The sequence below is a fragment of the Molossus molossus genome, unplaced genomic scaffold (assembly GCF_014108415.1).
Source record: "Molossus molossus isolate mMolMol1 unplaced genomic scaffold, mMolMol1.p scaffold_m16_p_4, whole genome shotgun sequence".
Classification (NCBI taxonomy): Eukaryota; Metazoa; Chordata; class Mammalia; order Chiroptera; family Molossidae; genus Molossus; species Molossus molossus.
The window spans coordinates 14,940,584-14,957,459 of record NW_023425377.1 but is presented as its reverse complement, the minus strand read 5'-3'; the positions used below and the strand labels follow the sequence as shown (position 1 = coordinate 14,957,459).

General features: G+C 51.0%; 1 protein-coding gene across 1 annotated transcript in view; it reads right to left on the bottom strand.

Moving 5' to 3' along the window:
- Positions 1-2,179: 2,179 nt before the first annotated feature.
- Positions 2,180-16,876, bottom strand: part of CCNJL (cyclin J like) — a 49,525-nt gene continuing 34,828 nt past the window's right edge. Inside the window, exons 4-6 of the mRNA XM_036241868.1 lie at positions 6,626-6,928; positions 3,960-4,119; positions 2,180-2,603 (exon numbers count right to left, since the gene is read on the bottom strand). Coding sequence (XP_036097761.1) covers positions 2,180-2,603; positions 3,960-4,119; positions 6,626-6,928 — 887 coding nt within the window. The remainder of the gene's footprint in view (positions 2,604-3,959; positions 4,120-6,625; positions 6,929-16,876) is intronic.

Sequence of the window (16,876 nt, the reverse complement as noted above, 5' to 3'; positions counted from 1 at the left end):
ATTGTCAGATGTTGAGCAGCATCCCTGGCCTCTACTTGCTAAATGCCAGCCACGCCCCTCCTCCAGTTGTGACAACCAAAAATCTCTCCAGACACTGCCACATGTGCCCTGGGGAGCAAAAACGAGCTCTGCTGAGAGTCACTGAAACAAAGAAGAGAATTTAGATGTGAAAACAGATGGCTTTGGAGAGATGGACTTAGAAACGGGAGGACATGAGGAAGTACAACCTTGACACGGACCCTAACTAACTCAGGCATTTTCAAAACTGAGTCAATTCCTTAAAATAAATCTCTCTCGATATATATATATTGATATAAACACGTATTATGTGGATATATGATTCTGTTTCTCTGGAGAACCCTCACTGCTTCGGTGGCAGAGCTGGGTTGTCAAGCCTTACTCATTTTGGCTGTGTCCCAAGGGAGGCCCAGCTCCAACCCAGAGGGCCAGACCCAGCTCCCCAGGAGCCAGTGCTGCCTTTGCCCATCCCCCATGAGCTCTCAGCATGAGCAAGACACCCTTGGGGGTTGATGTGGAAGGCAGTGGGGTGCAGCTGGCTGAGAAGACGACTAGGAAGAGAACTCGGAGCCCTAGAACAGGTGACGTGTTTATTGTGGGACACCTTTTTCTGGGGGCCCCTTACAAGCCCCCAGCCGCAGAATAAAGACACAATAACATGGAATCCAAACCAGTCGCACATAAATAGGAGGTTGGCGAAGGAAAAAGAGAAAAAAACAAACAAACGTGCAGTTTCCTATGTGAGTGTGACAAAGTGGCAGCCCCATACCCATGTCCAGTCCCTTCTTCTTCCGCTTCCACACAGAGGCGCTGTCCCGCTCGGAGCGCCACCTTGGGGCGACTCAGCAGGGTGCCGCGTCTCGGGCGGGCAGGTGAGTCAACAAAACCAACATGGGTTCTTCTTAAAAAACAAACAAATGCTTTTGTGGCTCTTTGCCCCTCCCAGTTCTGTTGGGTGAACGACATGTCCCCCGACCCCGATCCAACAACAACAAAAAAAGGAGGCTGAGCATAAGCCACGAGTTGGAATAAAAACATATTGCACATGGCCACCAGAGTGGTCCTGAGAGCCCCCCGCTGCGGATACCCGAACACTGGCTTCTGAGACAACTGACTGCTTGCCTGTTACTCATGGTGTCATGCACCGTCCCCCATCCAGATGGCATTCAACACACATTCCACATTACTACCCTCTGCTATTCGTCAAACTCAAAGCCGAGGCTGATTTAAGCTCGTACTAGAAGCAGGCAGAGGGAGGCGGGGATGTTGGCTTTAAATCGTCGTCTACCTTTCAACCTTTTACCTCTGGGTGGCTACTGAAGTTCTACAGGTGAACACAGCATCCAAGGTGTGGAACCTTCTGGAACCGAGAGGAAGGAAAGTGGCTTTCCCTCACCATATACTCTTGCAAAGGGAGCTCTGCTGTTACCCACAGGTCAGTCACAAGCCTGGGTAAGAGCAACAGCCCGCGTGTGGGACAGGCAGTGTGGCAATCAACATCGTTTTTCTCCTAAGGAATTTTCAAGTATCACGAAATCCCTGATACGGCATGTAAACAAGACTCCTTACTGAACAGAAAGCTAGGTCACTTCGGGAAGCAGCAGCATGTGAACTGTCTCAAAGGGCGAAGGTTTTAGATGCAACGTTCAAGGCAAGACAGCCGCCCACCGGGCCTCGGAAGGCAGGCATCACACACACGGGCCCCTGCATGGAGCCTGGGAGAGAAAAGCACCCGATCTGGGATTTACCGGGGCCCCCTCTTCAGTGGTGTAGCTGCCATCGCAGAGAATAACGGAGTCTTGGATGCTGAACACCGGACGAGCTCCCAGACTGGCGTTTACAACCAGCTCCCGGACTCCTGGCCTCTTCCCAGGTGTTTCTTGATTCTCTGGGCCCCTGCTCCAGGGGACAGCCACAAGGCCATCCCCCTGCACCCCAGGCACACATGGAAGACGTTTCCCAGAGGACTGCTCTTGAGTGAGGTATCTCATCGACTGTTCGGCTCTGGGTCCGTTTTATTTAAAAAGAGCACAGACCCTCTCCAGACAAGGGCAATGAGGCTCGGCGGGGATGGTCTCCCAGTCACCTCACTCTGCTGAGCTTCCCTCGCCAGTGTCTTCTTCCTCTGCCTCCAAGGCCTCCCCGGGGGCCCAACAGGGCCCTATCTGTCGAAACATCCTCTGGGGAATGCGTGGCTCCCGCTGAAGTAGCTGCTTCTGTAGGTGGTGGCGAGGCAGTGCCTGGGCTCAGCTGAGATGGCCATCTGCATGCTGAGGGACGCGGGGAGGGGCACAGGACACACATCCAGAGGCTGGAGGGAGGAGTACGGGGAGTGGAGAGATGAGCCGGTGCCTCCCGAGAGCAGGCTCCCCGAACAGTGGGCCTGCAGCGAGTCCCGATAGGCTAAACACAGGTCCTGCACCGGGGCCTGGAACTGCGCCAGGGCCACAGGCGTCGGCTGGCCAAGGGTGGGGTACGCCGGGGGCTGAAACAGCATTTGGGTGGGGGCTGGGGATGTGCCGGGTACCATCGCCAAGGCCTGGCTCTTGACTGCGACGGCATCCTTGAGGACATTGTCATACGCTCTGAAAGGGAAGGACCTGGTGAGACTCAGAAGTTAAAGGCAGACACCTGAGAGCACCTCCACCTGCCTTGTTAGGTGGGGTCTGCCTGCTGCCACTGCCTGTGTTCACTGCCTCGGCCTTGCCTCAGTTATTGTGCAACTAATCCGGGCCTCCGACCTCAGCTTGGATCTACGTCCTATAAAAACCTCTTCTGACCCTCGGAACTAGCCTCGCTGCTCCACAGCCCGGGCACTGCCCCGCCTCGCAGCCAACACCCCAGGTGATCACTTCCGGGTTACTACCTGACCCCGCACCGTGCCGAGTGTGAACTCCAACAGGGAGCACCCCATCTGCTCCTGCTCACCGCTGTGTCCCCACACCTGGCACAGCCCCGTCCCAGCGGGGTCACTCCTGAGCTAGCAGATCCCAAGCAAGTCACCCACGGGGCCTAAGACTCTCCATCTGTAAAGGGGAACGTAAGAAAGGAGCCAGTGGAAGCTGCAGCAGGTCTGAGAAGGGGGCCATCCCAGTGTGACAGCCATGAAGAGGCAGGGCTGGTGGTTAAGAATCCAAGGAACCTGTCGGCACTTGCACAGCACCTCGTGCTCTGGCTTTGGGTACCTCCTAAAAGGCAGAGGCTTTACAACAAGGCCCAGGGAGCGGGAGACTGATATTTCAGAGGAATGAGGTAAGGGCAGCTACTAGCAAAGCTGCCCACATCAGGGGGCCAAGAGGGGGCACTTGGCACCTGGCCCATGTTCAGGGGGTGCTGAGCATCTAAGAGATGCTGCCACCTGTCAGGTGGAAGAGGGACTGGGTGCAGCCTGTCCTATTGGTCCTCCTCTGAGGTCACCACGGGCTCTTCCACCTCTGATGTGTTTCACGGTGTTGGGTCTACACTGCCTTTAAGCATCTTCTCTGACACACTGACGTTTTCTCCCCGAGGTTCCCAGGGATCCTTGCAAGGAGGCTGTGGCCTCTTATGTTAAGCCACTCTGGGCTAAGCTGGCTAAGAGATCAGCTTTGTGGCCACATCGGAGAAAGCAACTTGTAACGAGAGTCCCTCAATGTGATCTTCAGAAGACGGACTGACACACTGGGACTCAGATCAGAGCTCAGACATGCAGAAGGATGTGCACACAATCCCTCTCCTCCCTCACTCCTGACCTTAAAACTGCAAACCCAAAGCTACCTAATAGGAAGGACCAACTTCCCAAACCCCAATTCTATCAGGAGTCACCGTGGACCATGTCACGTGAGACACTAGCAGGGGGACCCACCATAAGCCTCAGACTTCAGGAAATCGCTTGAATTGGGCCTCAAGACAGGTGGAACCTCAATATTTCAGAAACACAGAGGGATTGGAGGGGAACTTACACCAGAAGGATCTCGATGCATGTGCTGAGATGTTCCAGGGAGTAGTTTGAGATCCTCTGCAGGTCTCTGGTCCAGTAGGGAGAAAGCTGAAGGCAAATTCTAGAGGCCCCAACGCAGGCCGCAGCGACCACAGAAGGCTGGAATTTGTAGAAAATATGATCTGAAAGAGAACCAGAGGCAGTCAGCATCATAAGGCCTCGCCTGGAGGTCGGTGCCCTTCCTGCCTTGTGCTCCCTAGACTCACTAGACAAATGATTAGGTTCAAGGCTATTCACTGCTGTGTACCCCCACATACACACACACACACACACACACTCATGATGAAAAAGTGGGAAACAGCCTGAAGCACCTGAGTCTTAAACAACCTGGTTCTCAGTCTGGGATTTCTAATGTCAGCCTAGAGCAGTGATGTTTCAAAATGTGGTCCATGGCTTCTGGGGGCTGCAAGGGGTTTGCTGATGGGCTATAAAACATTTGTCCTTTCTTTGCTTGTTAGGGGTCAATGATATACCATTTCAAAGACTACTTATTAATGGTAACAAAGCCTGAACCACAGTAGGCTCTCAATAAAAATCTGTTGAATACATGGATGAATGAGTGTCCAGCTGGTGTGGCTCAGTGACTGAGCATTGACCCATGCACCAAGAGGTCATCGGTTCAATTCCTAGTCAGGACACACGCCAGGGTTGTAGGCCCGATCCCCAGTGGGGAGCATGCAGGAGGCGGCCATTCAATGTTCTCTCTCATCAATGCTTCTTCTCTCTCACCCTCTGACTGTCTCTCTTTCTCAAATCAATAAAGAAAAAAAAATTTTTTAAATCTTCACTCGAGGACATTTCTGCATTGATCTTCAGATAGAGCAGGAGGGAGTGAGGGAGGAAGAGAGAGAGAAACATTGACGTGAGAAAGACACATGGAGTGGTTGCCATCCACACGACCCCAACCGGGGCCAGGGACAAACTGCAACCAAGGTACGTGCCCTTAGCGGGAACCAAACCCAGGCTTCTCTGGGCCACGGGTTGACGCTCTAACCACTGAGCAAAAATGGCCAGGGCAGAAAAAAAATTTTTTTAATAAAAAATAAAAATAAATGTATGGCCCTGGCCGGTTTGGCTCAGCGGTTAGAGCGTCGACCTGCGGTCCAGAGAGACCCGGGTTCAGTTCCCGCTAAGGGCATGTACCTTGGTTGCAGTTTGTCCCCGGCCCTGGTTGGTCATGTGGGTGGCAGCCACTCGATGTGTTCCTTTCACGTCGATGTTTCTCTCTCTCTCTGTTCCTCTCTCTCCCTCCCACTCTACCTGAACAAAAAATGGAAAAATGTCCTCGGGTGAGGAAAAAAAAAAAAAAAAATAATAAATAAATAAATAAATAAATAAATGTATGAATGAGTGACTACAGCAGTTTGATATTCATCACTAAAATTGGCTTTACTGAAATATGATTGAAAAATAAAAACTGTACATGTAAATAAAGTGTACAAATGTGATGCTCCGGGATATGTATACCCTATGAAATAATGTGAGAAATATTAATGTTCCACTAAGATATCTTATGACTTGGCTGGGACTACTTTTGCACAAAGGCAAACTTGAAATTCCCACAATTTTCCTGAATGACACTTGGTTACTGGTGCATTGTCATGCTGTCTTAAGCTGTTTATGATTTTCCATGATTTCAACACTTGCCTGTTAAAGTAGGAAATCAGTCAGGGTGGTATTATGGTTACAGGTACACGGAATCAGACTCCTTAGGTTCAAATTTTAGCAATGACCCTGGTAAGTTACTTCACCTCTTGAGCATCAATTGAGGAAAACTGACTTGTAAAATGAGAGTAGCAGAAATGACTTTTTTGGGAGGTTCAAATGAGATAATGTATGAACAACACTAAAATAAGGTGCCAAGGACACAGTAAACACTCAACTAATGCTTGATATCACAACTGCTGATACTGTTACACATGACAAATTTTGGTTTGTGGTGGGTTATTGGGTAGTTGTATCAACTGTTTTTCTGACCCAGTATTTTACCTAACATCAAGATATTTAAAAATTTTATTTTAGAGAGAGGAAGGGAGAGAGAGAAACACTGACATGAGATAGCCACGTTAATCGGTTGCCTCTTGTATGTACCCTGACTGGGGATCAAACCCACAACCTGGGCATGCGCCCTGACCGGGAACTGAATTGGCGATCTTTTGGTGCAGAGGGTGATGCTCAACCTACTGACCCACACCGGTCACAGCACCTAATACCTACATTTTAAGATGTCAGGAAGAGTGAAATTCAAATACAAGTCCCTAAACAGGGTCACTCAATTGCTAAGGCAGATGTAAACATAACCCCCTCCCCCACCCACCTGTGTGATGACAGCTCTTCCAGACTGACCTACCTGCAACTCTGTCCTACTTAGATCACCTGCAAGTTGCAGGTTACCGTAAGAAATGCTACCAGGTGACCATTAAGTTTGCAGAATACCAGTGGCCTGTAATAAGCTGTTACTTCTCTTTTACACACAATTGGTAACACACTGGGTGAATCCTTGTTTATCCCTTGCAAAGTGGCAGTGATCTGGGTGGATGGGCTCCTTTCAATGAGGACTCCCTGGATGGACATGCATGCCCCCGGGTGGGTGGGGAAGGGGTGACAGGTCCCGACACTGGGCCCCACCTTGCAGGGTGACCTCTAGGAAGTAGTGGGCGTACTCCTTGAGGCACTCTTTGGTCTTGCGGGGGCAGGTGGTGGGCCAGCTGTGGCAGTGCTGGTCCTTCTGGCTGACGGAGGCCAAGAGGTAGTAGTCGAGGAAGTGGGCAGGTGTGGGCAGGCAGAGGTTCCAGCTGAAGGCCTCCAGGAGCAGCAGCTCCGTGCTCAGGAGCTCCTTCTTGGTGAGGGTGAAGTTCTGGCTGCTCAGGATCCTCGTGCTGTTTATCTGCTCCAGCTTGGGTACGTGGTCTTCCCTGTCTTCGAACTTACCTGCGGGAGAAGCAGAGGTAACTAGACGAGAGCACTCGCCTGTGCCCAGGAATTTAGTAAAGGTCCGCCCTAAAGTACCTGGATGGTGCTGCCAGGGAGGACGGAAAGCCAAAAGGCCCGAGGGAGTACGAGCATCTACACTGGATCTGTCAAACCTGAACTCGAATCCCCAAACCATCCCCTCCGGCTGTGTGATCATGCACAGGCGTCTCCCCCTCTCTGTGCCTCGGTTCTCTCATCTATAAAATGGAACCTGCACCTCAGATACAATGACAAAATGCATACCAAACGCTCAGACTGGCACGTGGAACACAGCGCGTACTCAGAGCAGTCAGCACCAGCGATGCGGGCCTGAGGAAGGAGGTGGGTTCTCCTGTGTGGTCAGAACTAATTTAACCCGGGACTGCTCAGAGGGTCAGGTCATAGTCAGAATGACCCTGCAAATCTGACCCTGTCCCCCCCAGATGTGGAAAACACCTTCAACAGCTCCCCATTGATCTTGGTTTTGAGTTTAAGCTCCATCCGTGGGTTTTTCATGCGGATCCTCTCAGAAACAGAGGACTTGGAGGTGAGCCGAGGAAAGACTGATGGTGGGAGAAGACAGGAAGGGGAAGAAAGTCCCAAATGGGCACTTTTGTATCAAGGGTGTCACCACTGTCGCCCAGCAGGTGTGGCTCAGTGGTTGAGCACTGACCCATGCACCAAGAGGTTGCCAGTTCGATTCCTGATCAGGGCACATGCCCAGGTGTGGGTCAAATCCCCAGTGGGGGGCATGCAGGAGGCGGCCAATTGATGTTCTTGCTCATCGATGTTTCTATCTCTCTCTCCCTCTCCCTTCCACCCTTTCTAAAAATCAATAAAGAAAAAAAATTTTTTTAAAGAGCGTCACCACTGTGGATGACTGGGACCAGCCCCTACGAGGAATTCTGAGAAAACAATACAGAGCACGAGCCTTGGTCACGGGAACCAAGGCGTCGACAGACCAACCCCTAGTGGTCATCCTCAGGACAGAGAAGCAGCTGGTGGCAGTTGGGGGTCAGGCCCACCGAGTGTCAAGATGCTGAGGCTGTGGGCGGGAAGTGGCAGCCTCCACTGTGGGGGCCTCTGCAGGTGGGGCTGCCGGGGACCTCCCAGCTTTACCCCCCTCACCGGGGAAACCACACACTCCGGCCTGCGTCACTGCAATGCTCTGAAGGCACCTTTGCCTACGAGTCTCCTCCACACCGCCCTCCCTCTGCCTAGAGTACCTTCCCCTCTTCACTCGGCTCACCTCACCTGCTCTCCACCTTCAGTCACTGCCCTCGGACGCCTTCCCTGACCACAGCCCCCACGGACTGCCCAACCCCACCTCCGGCGGGAGCCCCGAGTCCTAGCCTTGCCTGGTCCCCGTGGCCTCCGAGCCCAACCTCACGGGCGCAGAGCAGGTGCTGAGTGTCAGAAGAGGCAGCTGTGCTCAAAGCACACATCTGTGCCAGAGGGCACAGCCAACAACGCGTCCACACACCTGTGCACAACCGCCAGCGCTCCCGACCCGGTTCTCATCAGGCTTTCGTGCCTCGGGAGAGATAAGGAGGCAACCACCACAGGCTGCCCTGCAGCAGCTACCACAGTCCTCAGGGAGGCTCAAACGACGTCACGTCACTGAGAACTGAACCTCTGCTCTTGGACAGGGAGGAGCTGAGCGAGTGGAAATGGGTGACATGGAGAGGCGCAGGAACGGCTGCTGGCGGTTCCCACGCAGCTTACCCCCAGCCCCAGCCCCTCCGGAGCCCTAGCCCTCAGTAACCACTCCCTAGGCACACACCTTCCCTGTCGCCCACGCAACAGTGACTCAGGCAGGCAAAGGCAAGGTCGGGGCTGCCCAAGGGGGAAGGGCCTCTAGAACAGCTGCCATCCTGGGCTGGGCCTGGCTGACCAGGCTGACCTCCTACCCCCACGCCCTCCATCCTAAGCACAGAACCCAGCCACATGGAACTCTGACCCTCCTGCAGCTGGGAGGGTTGCTCCCCTCACCCACCTTATCATGTGTCCTCCAGAGCTCAGTGCAGAGGCTACTGGAAGTTACCAGGGCACTTCTCACACTTACTTTGCTTGTTTAATATCGAGTATGAATATTCCTGGCCAGCAGGTCTAAACCCCATGAGGACAGGAACCGTGTCCCACCCATTTGGTGCTGTGCCCCCAGGTCCCAGCACAGTCCCGGGTACATAGCAGGTGCCCAATGAATACTCGTTGAGAGAAGGAATGGTTGTCTCTGGATAGTGAAATTTTAGGCCATTGGAATTGTCCTCTGGTGATTGCTGATGATCTGTATCCCCTACCCTTTTTCTCATGATTATGTAGTCTTTGTGCAATTTAGAAAGAAACAATATTATTTATTTCTGCAAAACTGTCAAGGTTTTCCTGAACCTTGTACTGAACTGGGCCAACACTGTTCACAGGCACTCAACAGATGAGCTCTTTTCTTCCCAGGCAGAAGGTGGCCCAGCAAAGGTCACCGCCCCGGCAGAGATGTGCACTGTGCCGGGGGCGGCACTAAGACTCATTCAGGGCATTGCTGGCAGCCAGCAGTCTCTCCGCCTGGCAGACGTGCTCAATTGGGTTAGCTTCCTCCCTGCCCTCGGTGCTGTCAAGCCTTTCAGATCTCTGCTTGCTCCCCAGCCACCAGGCCCAAGAGGGTTACCCTGGAATGGAAGGGGCCATGATTATGGAGGAGTCTGACTTTACCTGCTGCTTCATGGGGACCCACCAAGTACAGGCCAGGGAGAGGAGGGTCTGAATCCTCTGTGTGTTGGCTCCGAATCCAACAGCACTGAACTCCACAGGCCTTTCCCTTCCGACCTAGGAACACGCCCTAGGTGGAGACGGAATGGCCCTGCGGAATGAAAGAGCTTTAGTGCCCAGCTCACGGAGCTGCATGGAGCCCTGTGCTGGGCTGGGCACTGTGCTTTGTGCTGGACACGCACTGGATCCTCCCAGGTAGGTTCTGTTCGGATCCCCACTCGGAGAAAACGCTCAGAGAACTCAGCTCCTCGCTTAGGAGCGACTCACAGCCTCTGCTCTTAATGGCTGGCCAGCCGCCCCCAGCTCAGCGACTATTCCCCAGCACAAAACATTTCACAGCCAGAAAAGATTTTATGAGTTTCCTGGTGTTGCACGTGCCTGGCAAGCATTTCCTCCCCTCCTCCTGCAACCGTGAGTGGGGCCAGTCCTTTGTCCCAGCCCTGCACCACCGAGCACCGCCACTCACTGCCTGCTCCTCATTGACAAGACAAATGGCACAGACAACAGATGCCTGGAATTCTTCAGGCAGGTCCCCTGGGAAGCGCGGGGGACAGAAGTCCGAGTCTTTCCGAGGCAGACAAAAGCCACAGACTCTCTTCAACTTGTTCGATGTATTTGGAAAATTTTCAAATCTACAGAAAAGGTGAATGAATTGAGGTGACCCGTCACCCAGATTCACTAATTGCTTGAACCATGTATGGGGTGTGTGTGTGTGTGTGCGTGCATGCGTGCAAGTATGTATGTAAATATTAGTTCTGCTCAATCGTTGCTAGTTAAGTTGCATATGTGACATAACCCCCTAGACATTTCAGCATCTATCCCTGAGGTCATTTTCCTACATAATCATAATGCTATTAGCAATCTTAAGAACACAAGCATTAACGCAATAACATTTTCTAATATTCAATCCATATTTGACTTTCTGCAAGGGTCCTGAAAATGTCTTTATTTATTTTTTAAGTCACAGGATCCAACAAGGCTCACATGTCTCTTCAGTCCCATTTTCTCTTTGTTTTTTGTGACATTGACTCTTTGGATAAATTCAGGCCAGTTGTCTAGTGGAAAAAAAAACAAAAAAACAACAACACTGGCCTCCTATTCTGGACTGTCTGATTGCTTCCTCATGATCAAACAGTTTGGGCAAGAAAACTACAGAGATGATGTTTTGTGCTTCTTCCTGGATCACATCAGCAATTATCTAACGTCAGTTTGTCCCAGCAAGAGCGAGGCTACATTTGAGGGCATGGTTAAGGCGGTGACACCAGATCGCTCCATGTGTATGGTACCGTTTTCCTGTGAAATTAATAAGCAGTCTATGAGGGGTCACCTTGAGAATTTATGAATATCCTGTTTCCCAAAAAAAAAACTTCAATGGTTTGATATCCACAGACTATCTCTACCTTCCAGAATAAATTACTACTCTGGGGTTGAAAATTTTTTTTTTTTTTTAACAATTCTATCATTCTATCCATAGTTTTCTGTTTGGATGTTGCCCTAAATTTGAACAGCAGGAGCCCTATCAACACACTTTTAAGATTAAAAAAACAAATCCTAGCCCGGTTGGTGTGGCTCAGTGGTTGAACATCGACCCATGCACCAAGAGGTTGCCAGTTCGATTCCCAGTCAAGACACATGACCAGGTTGTGGGCCTGATCCCCAGTGGGGGCCATGTGCAGGAGGCAGCCAATTGATGCTCTCTCTCATCGATGTTTCTATCTCTCTCTCCCTCTCACTTCCTCTCTCTCTAAAATCAATAAAGAAAAAAATTTTTTTTAAAAAAGATCTAATCTCTTAAAAAACAACAACAAAAAAGCAAATCCTAACCCTATCAAAGCACTCACCCTGGGTCTGGGGGGCCAGCTCACCCACATGAGCTCTTAGTGTTGGTGGCTGCTAGTGATGGTGAAACCTGCAAATGGTGCTTTTTAAGACCCTCTGCTCACCCAGCTGACCCACTGCTCACACAGATCCCAGCAGCTGGTGCACAGACAGCCTAGGCTGTTCTTGGCAGGTCACACAACTAGGGGACCTAAACACCTGACCACACACTAGGCCACGGCGGCAAGACACTGTCCATCCAGAAGCCCAGCAGGGATATGCACAGACTGGCCTTTAACCATTTCTGACTGTATAGTTCGGAGGCATTAAGTACATTCACACTGTTGTGCAACCAACCTCCAGAGCTCCTTTCATCTGGCAAAACTGAAACTGTATACCCACGAAACAATCACTCCCTTTCCCCTCCCCCGACCCCTGGCAACCACCATTCTACTTTCTTTCTGAACTGGTACTCTAAACACTGGCTTTTCCTTCTCCATCTACTGTCCTAGCGATCAAGCCTTATTCAGACCCAACCGGATTTCTGACTTTTCTGAATTAAGGCCAAGAGAAACAATACTTTGAATTGCTTAAATGAGACAAACAAAAACAGTCTTTATGTTGAAAAATTTAAAATATATTGAGAGGGCCCTGGCCGGTTTGGCTCAGCGGTTAGAGCGTCGGCCTGCGGTCCAGAGAAACCCGGGTTCGGTTCCCGCTAAGGGCACGTACCTCGGTTGCAGTTTGTCCCTGGCCCTCATTAGGTCGTGCGGGTCGCAACCACTCGATGTGTCCCTTTCACATCGATGTTTCTTGCTCCTCTCTCTCTCTCCCCATCCCACTCAATCTGAACAAAAAATGGAAAAATGTCCTCGGATGAGGATAAAAAAATATATATACAGAGAGGGAGAATGTTATAATGAACCCCCATGAATGCATCCCCCAGCTCTAACCATTGTCCACATTTACCCTGCCTTTGAAAATCTTTAAACAAAAAGGTAAGCAGCACAGAACAGGATTCTATAAAAAGTCAGTGTCGCCCCATTTCTGATGCCCAGGCTCAGCTCTCCAGCAGACAGCTGCTGCTTCTAGTTAATCCCCCCACATGCCCGGCAAGGTGCCCACTGATGGCCTCATTCAGGGCTACCTGCTGCCCAGTGAGGTGCTAAACCTAGGCTCAGAGATGAGGCCAAAGAGAACCAGCTTTTAAAGCAACAGCTGGCTATTTTTCTTTCCTAAAAATGTACAATGCCTTTAAAAACAGGCAAAAGTTACTGGCCAGGCTCTGCTGGACACCCAGAGTGGATGCTACAGGGGTTCAGCTTCCTTCTCCTGGACTGTGACCTTGAACTCCACCCTCCTGTTGCTGGTTCCAAGGTTACAGAGGAGGTAAAGGGGAATGTGGGGTCCAAAGCCTTTCCCAGATAGGTCCTCCCCACTGGGGTGGGACTTCCCCAGGTCATACAGCTCATTAGCAAGAGGCAAAAAATCCACACACCAGGATGTGAGCTCCAGAGGGCAGGGCAGCTTCGGGCCAGACTCCACCACAGCCCTGCAGGCACCTGACACCCCGGCGGTCCCTGGGGAGGGGAAGCCTCCATGGACTTGTGATGTCCTACACAAGCTCACTCCGTTCATTCTGGTAACAACCCCAGGAGGCTGGCAGTATTTTCCACCTAATCAGAAGCTCCCTTACTATGCCTTGATCCTTCCTCTTAAGATTAGGGTTGTTGCCCTGACCAGTTTGGCTCAGTGGTTAGAGCATCGGCCTGAGGACCAGAGAGACCCAGGTTCGGTTCCAGCTAAGCGCACATACCTCGGCTGCAGTTTGTCCCTGGCCCCGGTTGGCATCATGTGAGTGGCAACCAGCTGATGTGTCTCTCTCACATTGATGTTTCCCTTTCTCTCTCCGCTCTACCTGAAGATAAATGCAAAAAAAAAAAATTAGAGTTGTTCTATTCGTGGCCCCATCTCGTCTCTGGGACGAAGTAGTTTTCAACAGACAATGAATGCAGGAATGAATGCACACTGCTGACAGGCTGAATCAATTCCTGAGTACCACTCTGGGAACAGAGGCTAGAGATACGGTTGTGGACCATTTTTTTTCTTCAAGAGAAAACTGTAGAAATGCCTCCCAGGTCGGATGTGGCACTCAGCCAGCTGGTCACACACACTGGCTTCCCTTCTGGCTTCGAAGACATCCCTCCCCCAGGATGAAGCAACAGGTATGAGGGCTTCACACAGTGGCCCCAGCCAATGCCTGGCTTCTCTGTGCCCTGATTTAAGAGAGATCCAAATAATTTCACCGACTGTCTAAAAGCAGGGGCTGTGGGTCCTGGCCAAGTGAAAGTTGGAGTGTCATCCGTATACTGAAAGGTTGTGGGTTCGATTCCTGGTGAAGAGTGCATACCTGGCTTGTGGGTTCGGTCCCCAGATGGGCCATGTACGGAGAGCAACCAGTGGATGTTCTCTCTCACAATGATGTTTTGTTTTTTTTTCTCTTCTCTCTCTCTTTCTTCCCCTCTCTAAAATCAATATGCATATCCTTGGGTGAGGATTTTAAAAAATTAAATTAAATAAATAAAAGTAAAACCAGGGGCTGTGGTGCAGGGGCCACTTGTCCTATAAACCGCTGGCATCTAGAGCCGAGGTCGAGCCAGGCTCTGTGTGCAGAGATGGAGTTGCCTCCTGTCACTGCGGTGCAGCATGGTCACGCCCAACTTAGCAGGGGCTGCTCTGGACCACACTCCCTGGGGCCTCAGCTCCAGGGAGAGCAGACAGCGAGTCCTTCTGGACAGTGCCAGAGGCGTGGGCATCACAGGTCCTGGGTCCTTTGTTCCAACCTCTGCTGGGAGCGGGAAAAAGGAAGAGAAGAGGCGATCTTGGCCATTCCTGGCAAGGATAGAAGGGGAGCTGCTTCCGGATCTGAGACCTGGTCCTGAGAGCTGAAGTTTTCATCCAGGTCAGCTAACATTGGCTCAGAAAGGGCAGCTGGGAGTCCCCAGCCACAGGAAGAAGTGACCTGCTACAGGACAAAAGCACTGTCGTGTAGTGGCTGAGAACGAAGGCTCAGGGACAGCTACCTGGGTCCCCATCCTAGCCGTGTACCCCGGGTCCAGTGACCTAACTTACTGGGCCTCGGTTTCCTCCTCTGTCAACTGGGAAAAATAGTACTGCCTACTACATAGAATTGTTTTGAGGATTAAACAAGTAAATCCGTGCAAAGAACTCAGACCACTGCCTGGCATTAAATATTAGCCATTCCATGATCACTGGGGCCAGAATCTGTCCTCCTCCCTCAAATTTTGATTATATATTTTAACATGTACTGAGTCTACAACTAATTTTTATTTTATTCTTTCCTTTTCCTATATTCCAAAATTCTACAATAAATAAAGATTACGCTGCCACTGAGGGAAAAACAGTTTAAACTTCTCAAAAGACAAGATGCCACTGAGACCCTAGAAGCCAGAACTGGCAGAGTAACTGCCAGAGAAGGTTCCAGAACACGAATCTGCCCTAGTCCAAAACTACCCTGGCATAAATCTGCTTTACAAGTACCCACGGGTCAGGAGGTCTCAAACTTCCCTAGAAGAGTTCCAGAAACCCAACATGTTAGTGACAGAGAGGAGACTTCCTGTCTAGACACTGAAACACTTATAATTAAAATGACGACTCAGAAGGCAGGGAGAGGCAAGCTCCTTAAAGACAATCTTGAAAAACCAAGCAAACACAACTACCATAAAAACAATCTCTCACCTCCCCACCCAGGGGTGCAGCAGGCTGGTATATTTCCTTCGGGTCTGAAAGTCGTTTTAAACCAGCCGGAGCTGCCTTGCGGCACCATCACAGCCAGTGCCCACCAGGCAGGGGTGCCCAGTGATGAAGGGTAGGCTGTTGTGAGCTGGGGAGTGAACTCTCCACCCTATGCAGTCTCCTAGGCGAGGCGAGGACGAGCTATAATCTGGAAAATCCTCAGGGTGGTTCTCCCAGGGAATAAAGGACGAAATGAAGAAGGGCTCTAGTCCATCCTCATCCACATCAGCAATAGCAAAGGGGTATAGCGCAACCCTGGCCGTAACGAGGGGAGAAGGTACTACAAGACACAAGTATTCACTACAGATAGGGTTCAAGATGAAAGCAAATAAAAAGAAAAGAAAAACCGCCCTGGCCGGTTTGGCTCAGCAGTTAGAGCGTCGGCCTGCGGTCCTGAGAGACCCGGGTTCGGTTCCTGCTAAGGGCGAGTACCTCGGTTGCAGTTTGTCCCCGGCCCTGGTCGGTTGTGCGGGTGGCAGCCACTCGATGTGTCCCTTTCACGTCGATGTTTCTCTCTCTCTCTCTGTTCCTCTCTCTCCCTCCCACTCTACCTGAGCAAAAAAAAAAAAAAAAATGGAAAAATGTCCTCGGGTGAGGATAAAAAAAAAAAAAGAAAAGAAAAACCAACACCTAGCTCCAGCAGCCACACTGCGTGTAGCATGAAGAGCAGAGAACGTCCCAGTCATTTTCCCACTGACTGGGTGAGCCATGCTGCTATTCTCCTAACAGGAAGGACACGGGTTTTTCTTAGAAGGGCGGTTAGCTTACTCTTGGCATGGACCCAGAGACTTATTGCCCATGCCTGGTTTGAAGGCCGCTTCTTTAGGACGAAGACTTGTCTGTGATGTGCTCCTGTCTGCAGGCTCAGTGCATAGTAGGCACATGTGTGTGAAATGAATCCTCTTCAGCAACAAAGACTGTACACATTCCTTCCATTCGCCACTGTCTCCCCAAGGCTAAACACAGCGTCTGGCACACAGCAGAGGTTGAATAAATGTTTTTGAATGATCTACCTGTGTGGGGTCAAGGGCTCCTAAACACTGCATGTTCAATGAACTCATGCAGGTTAAAATCCCCATCCCCCGCACGGGAAAACAACAACAACACACACACACACAACCCTAAGAGTCCAGAACCCCAGGCTCTGGACAAACAGGTCTGGGCAACAGACTTGCTAAGACAAACTGTACAATTTCTGCGTTTCCAGCCCAGCCAGCTGTTTGTCAGGCATTCACACAAAATTCTTCCCCAGAAATAACTCTAAGCCTGCCGGTCTGCAGAGATGGAAACAGGAATTGGGAAATCACCATGTCCTGGCTCACTGAGCTGAACCCCGCAGCCCCGAGCCCGCATTTGTGCAACGTGGCCCTCCCATGACAGACCACTTTTCCTGTCCGCCCTGTGCTCGGTGGCCACCACCGAGATGCCGTGGATGACAAGGTGTCTCACTGATGCTGCAGCTGCTTTCAGAGGAAACAATGAATAACTGTCACCTTACCTGCACGCATCCAACATAAGCCCTATCCCGAC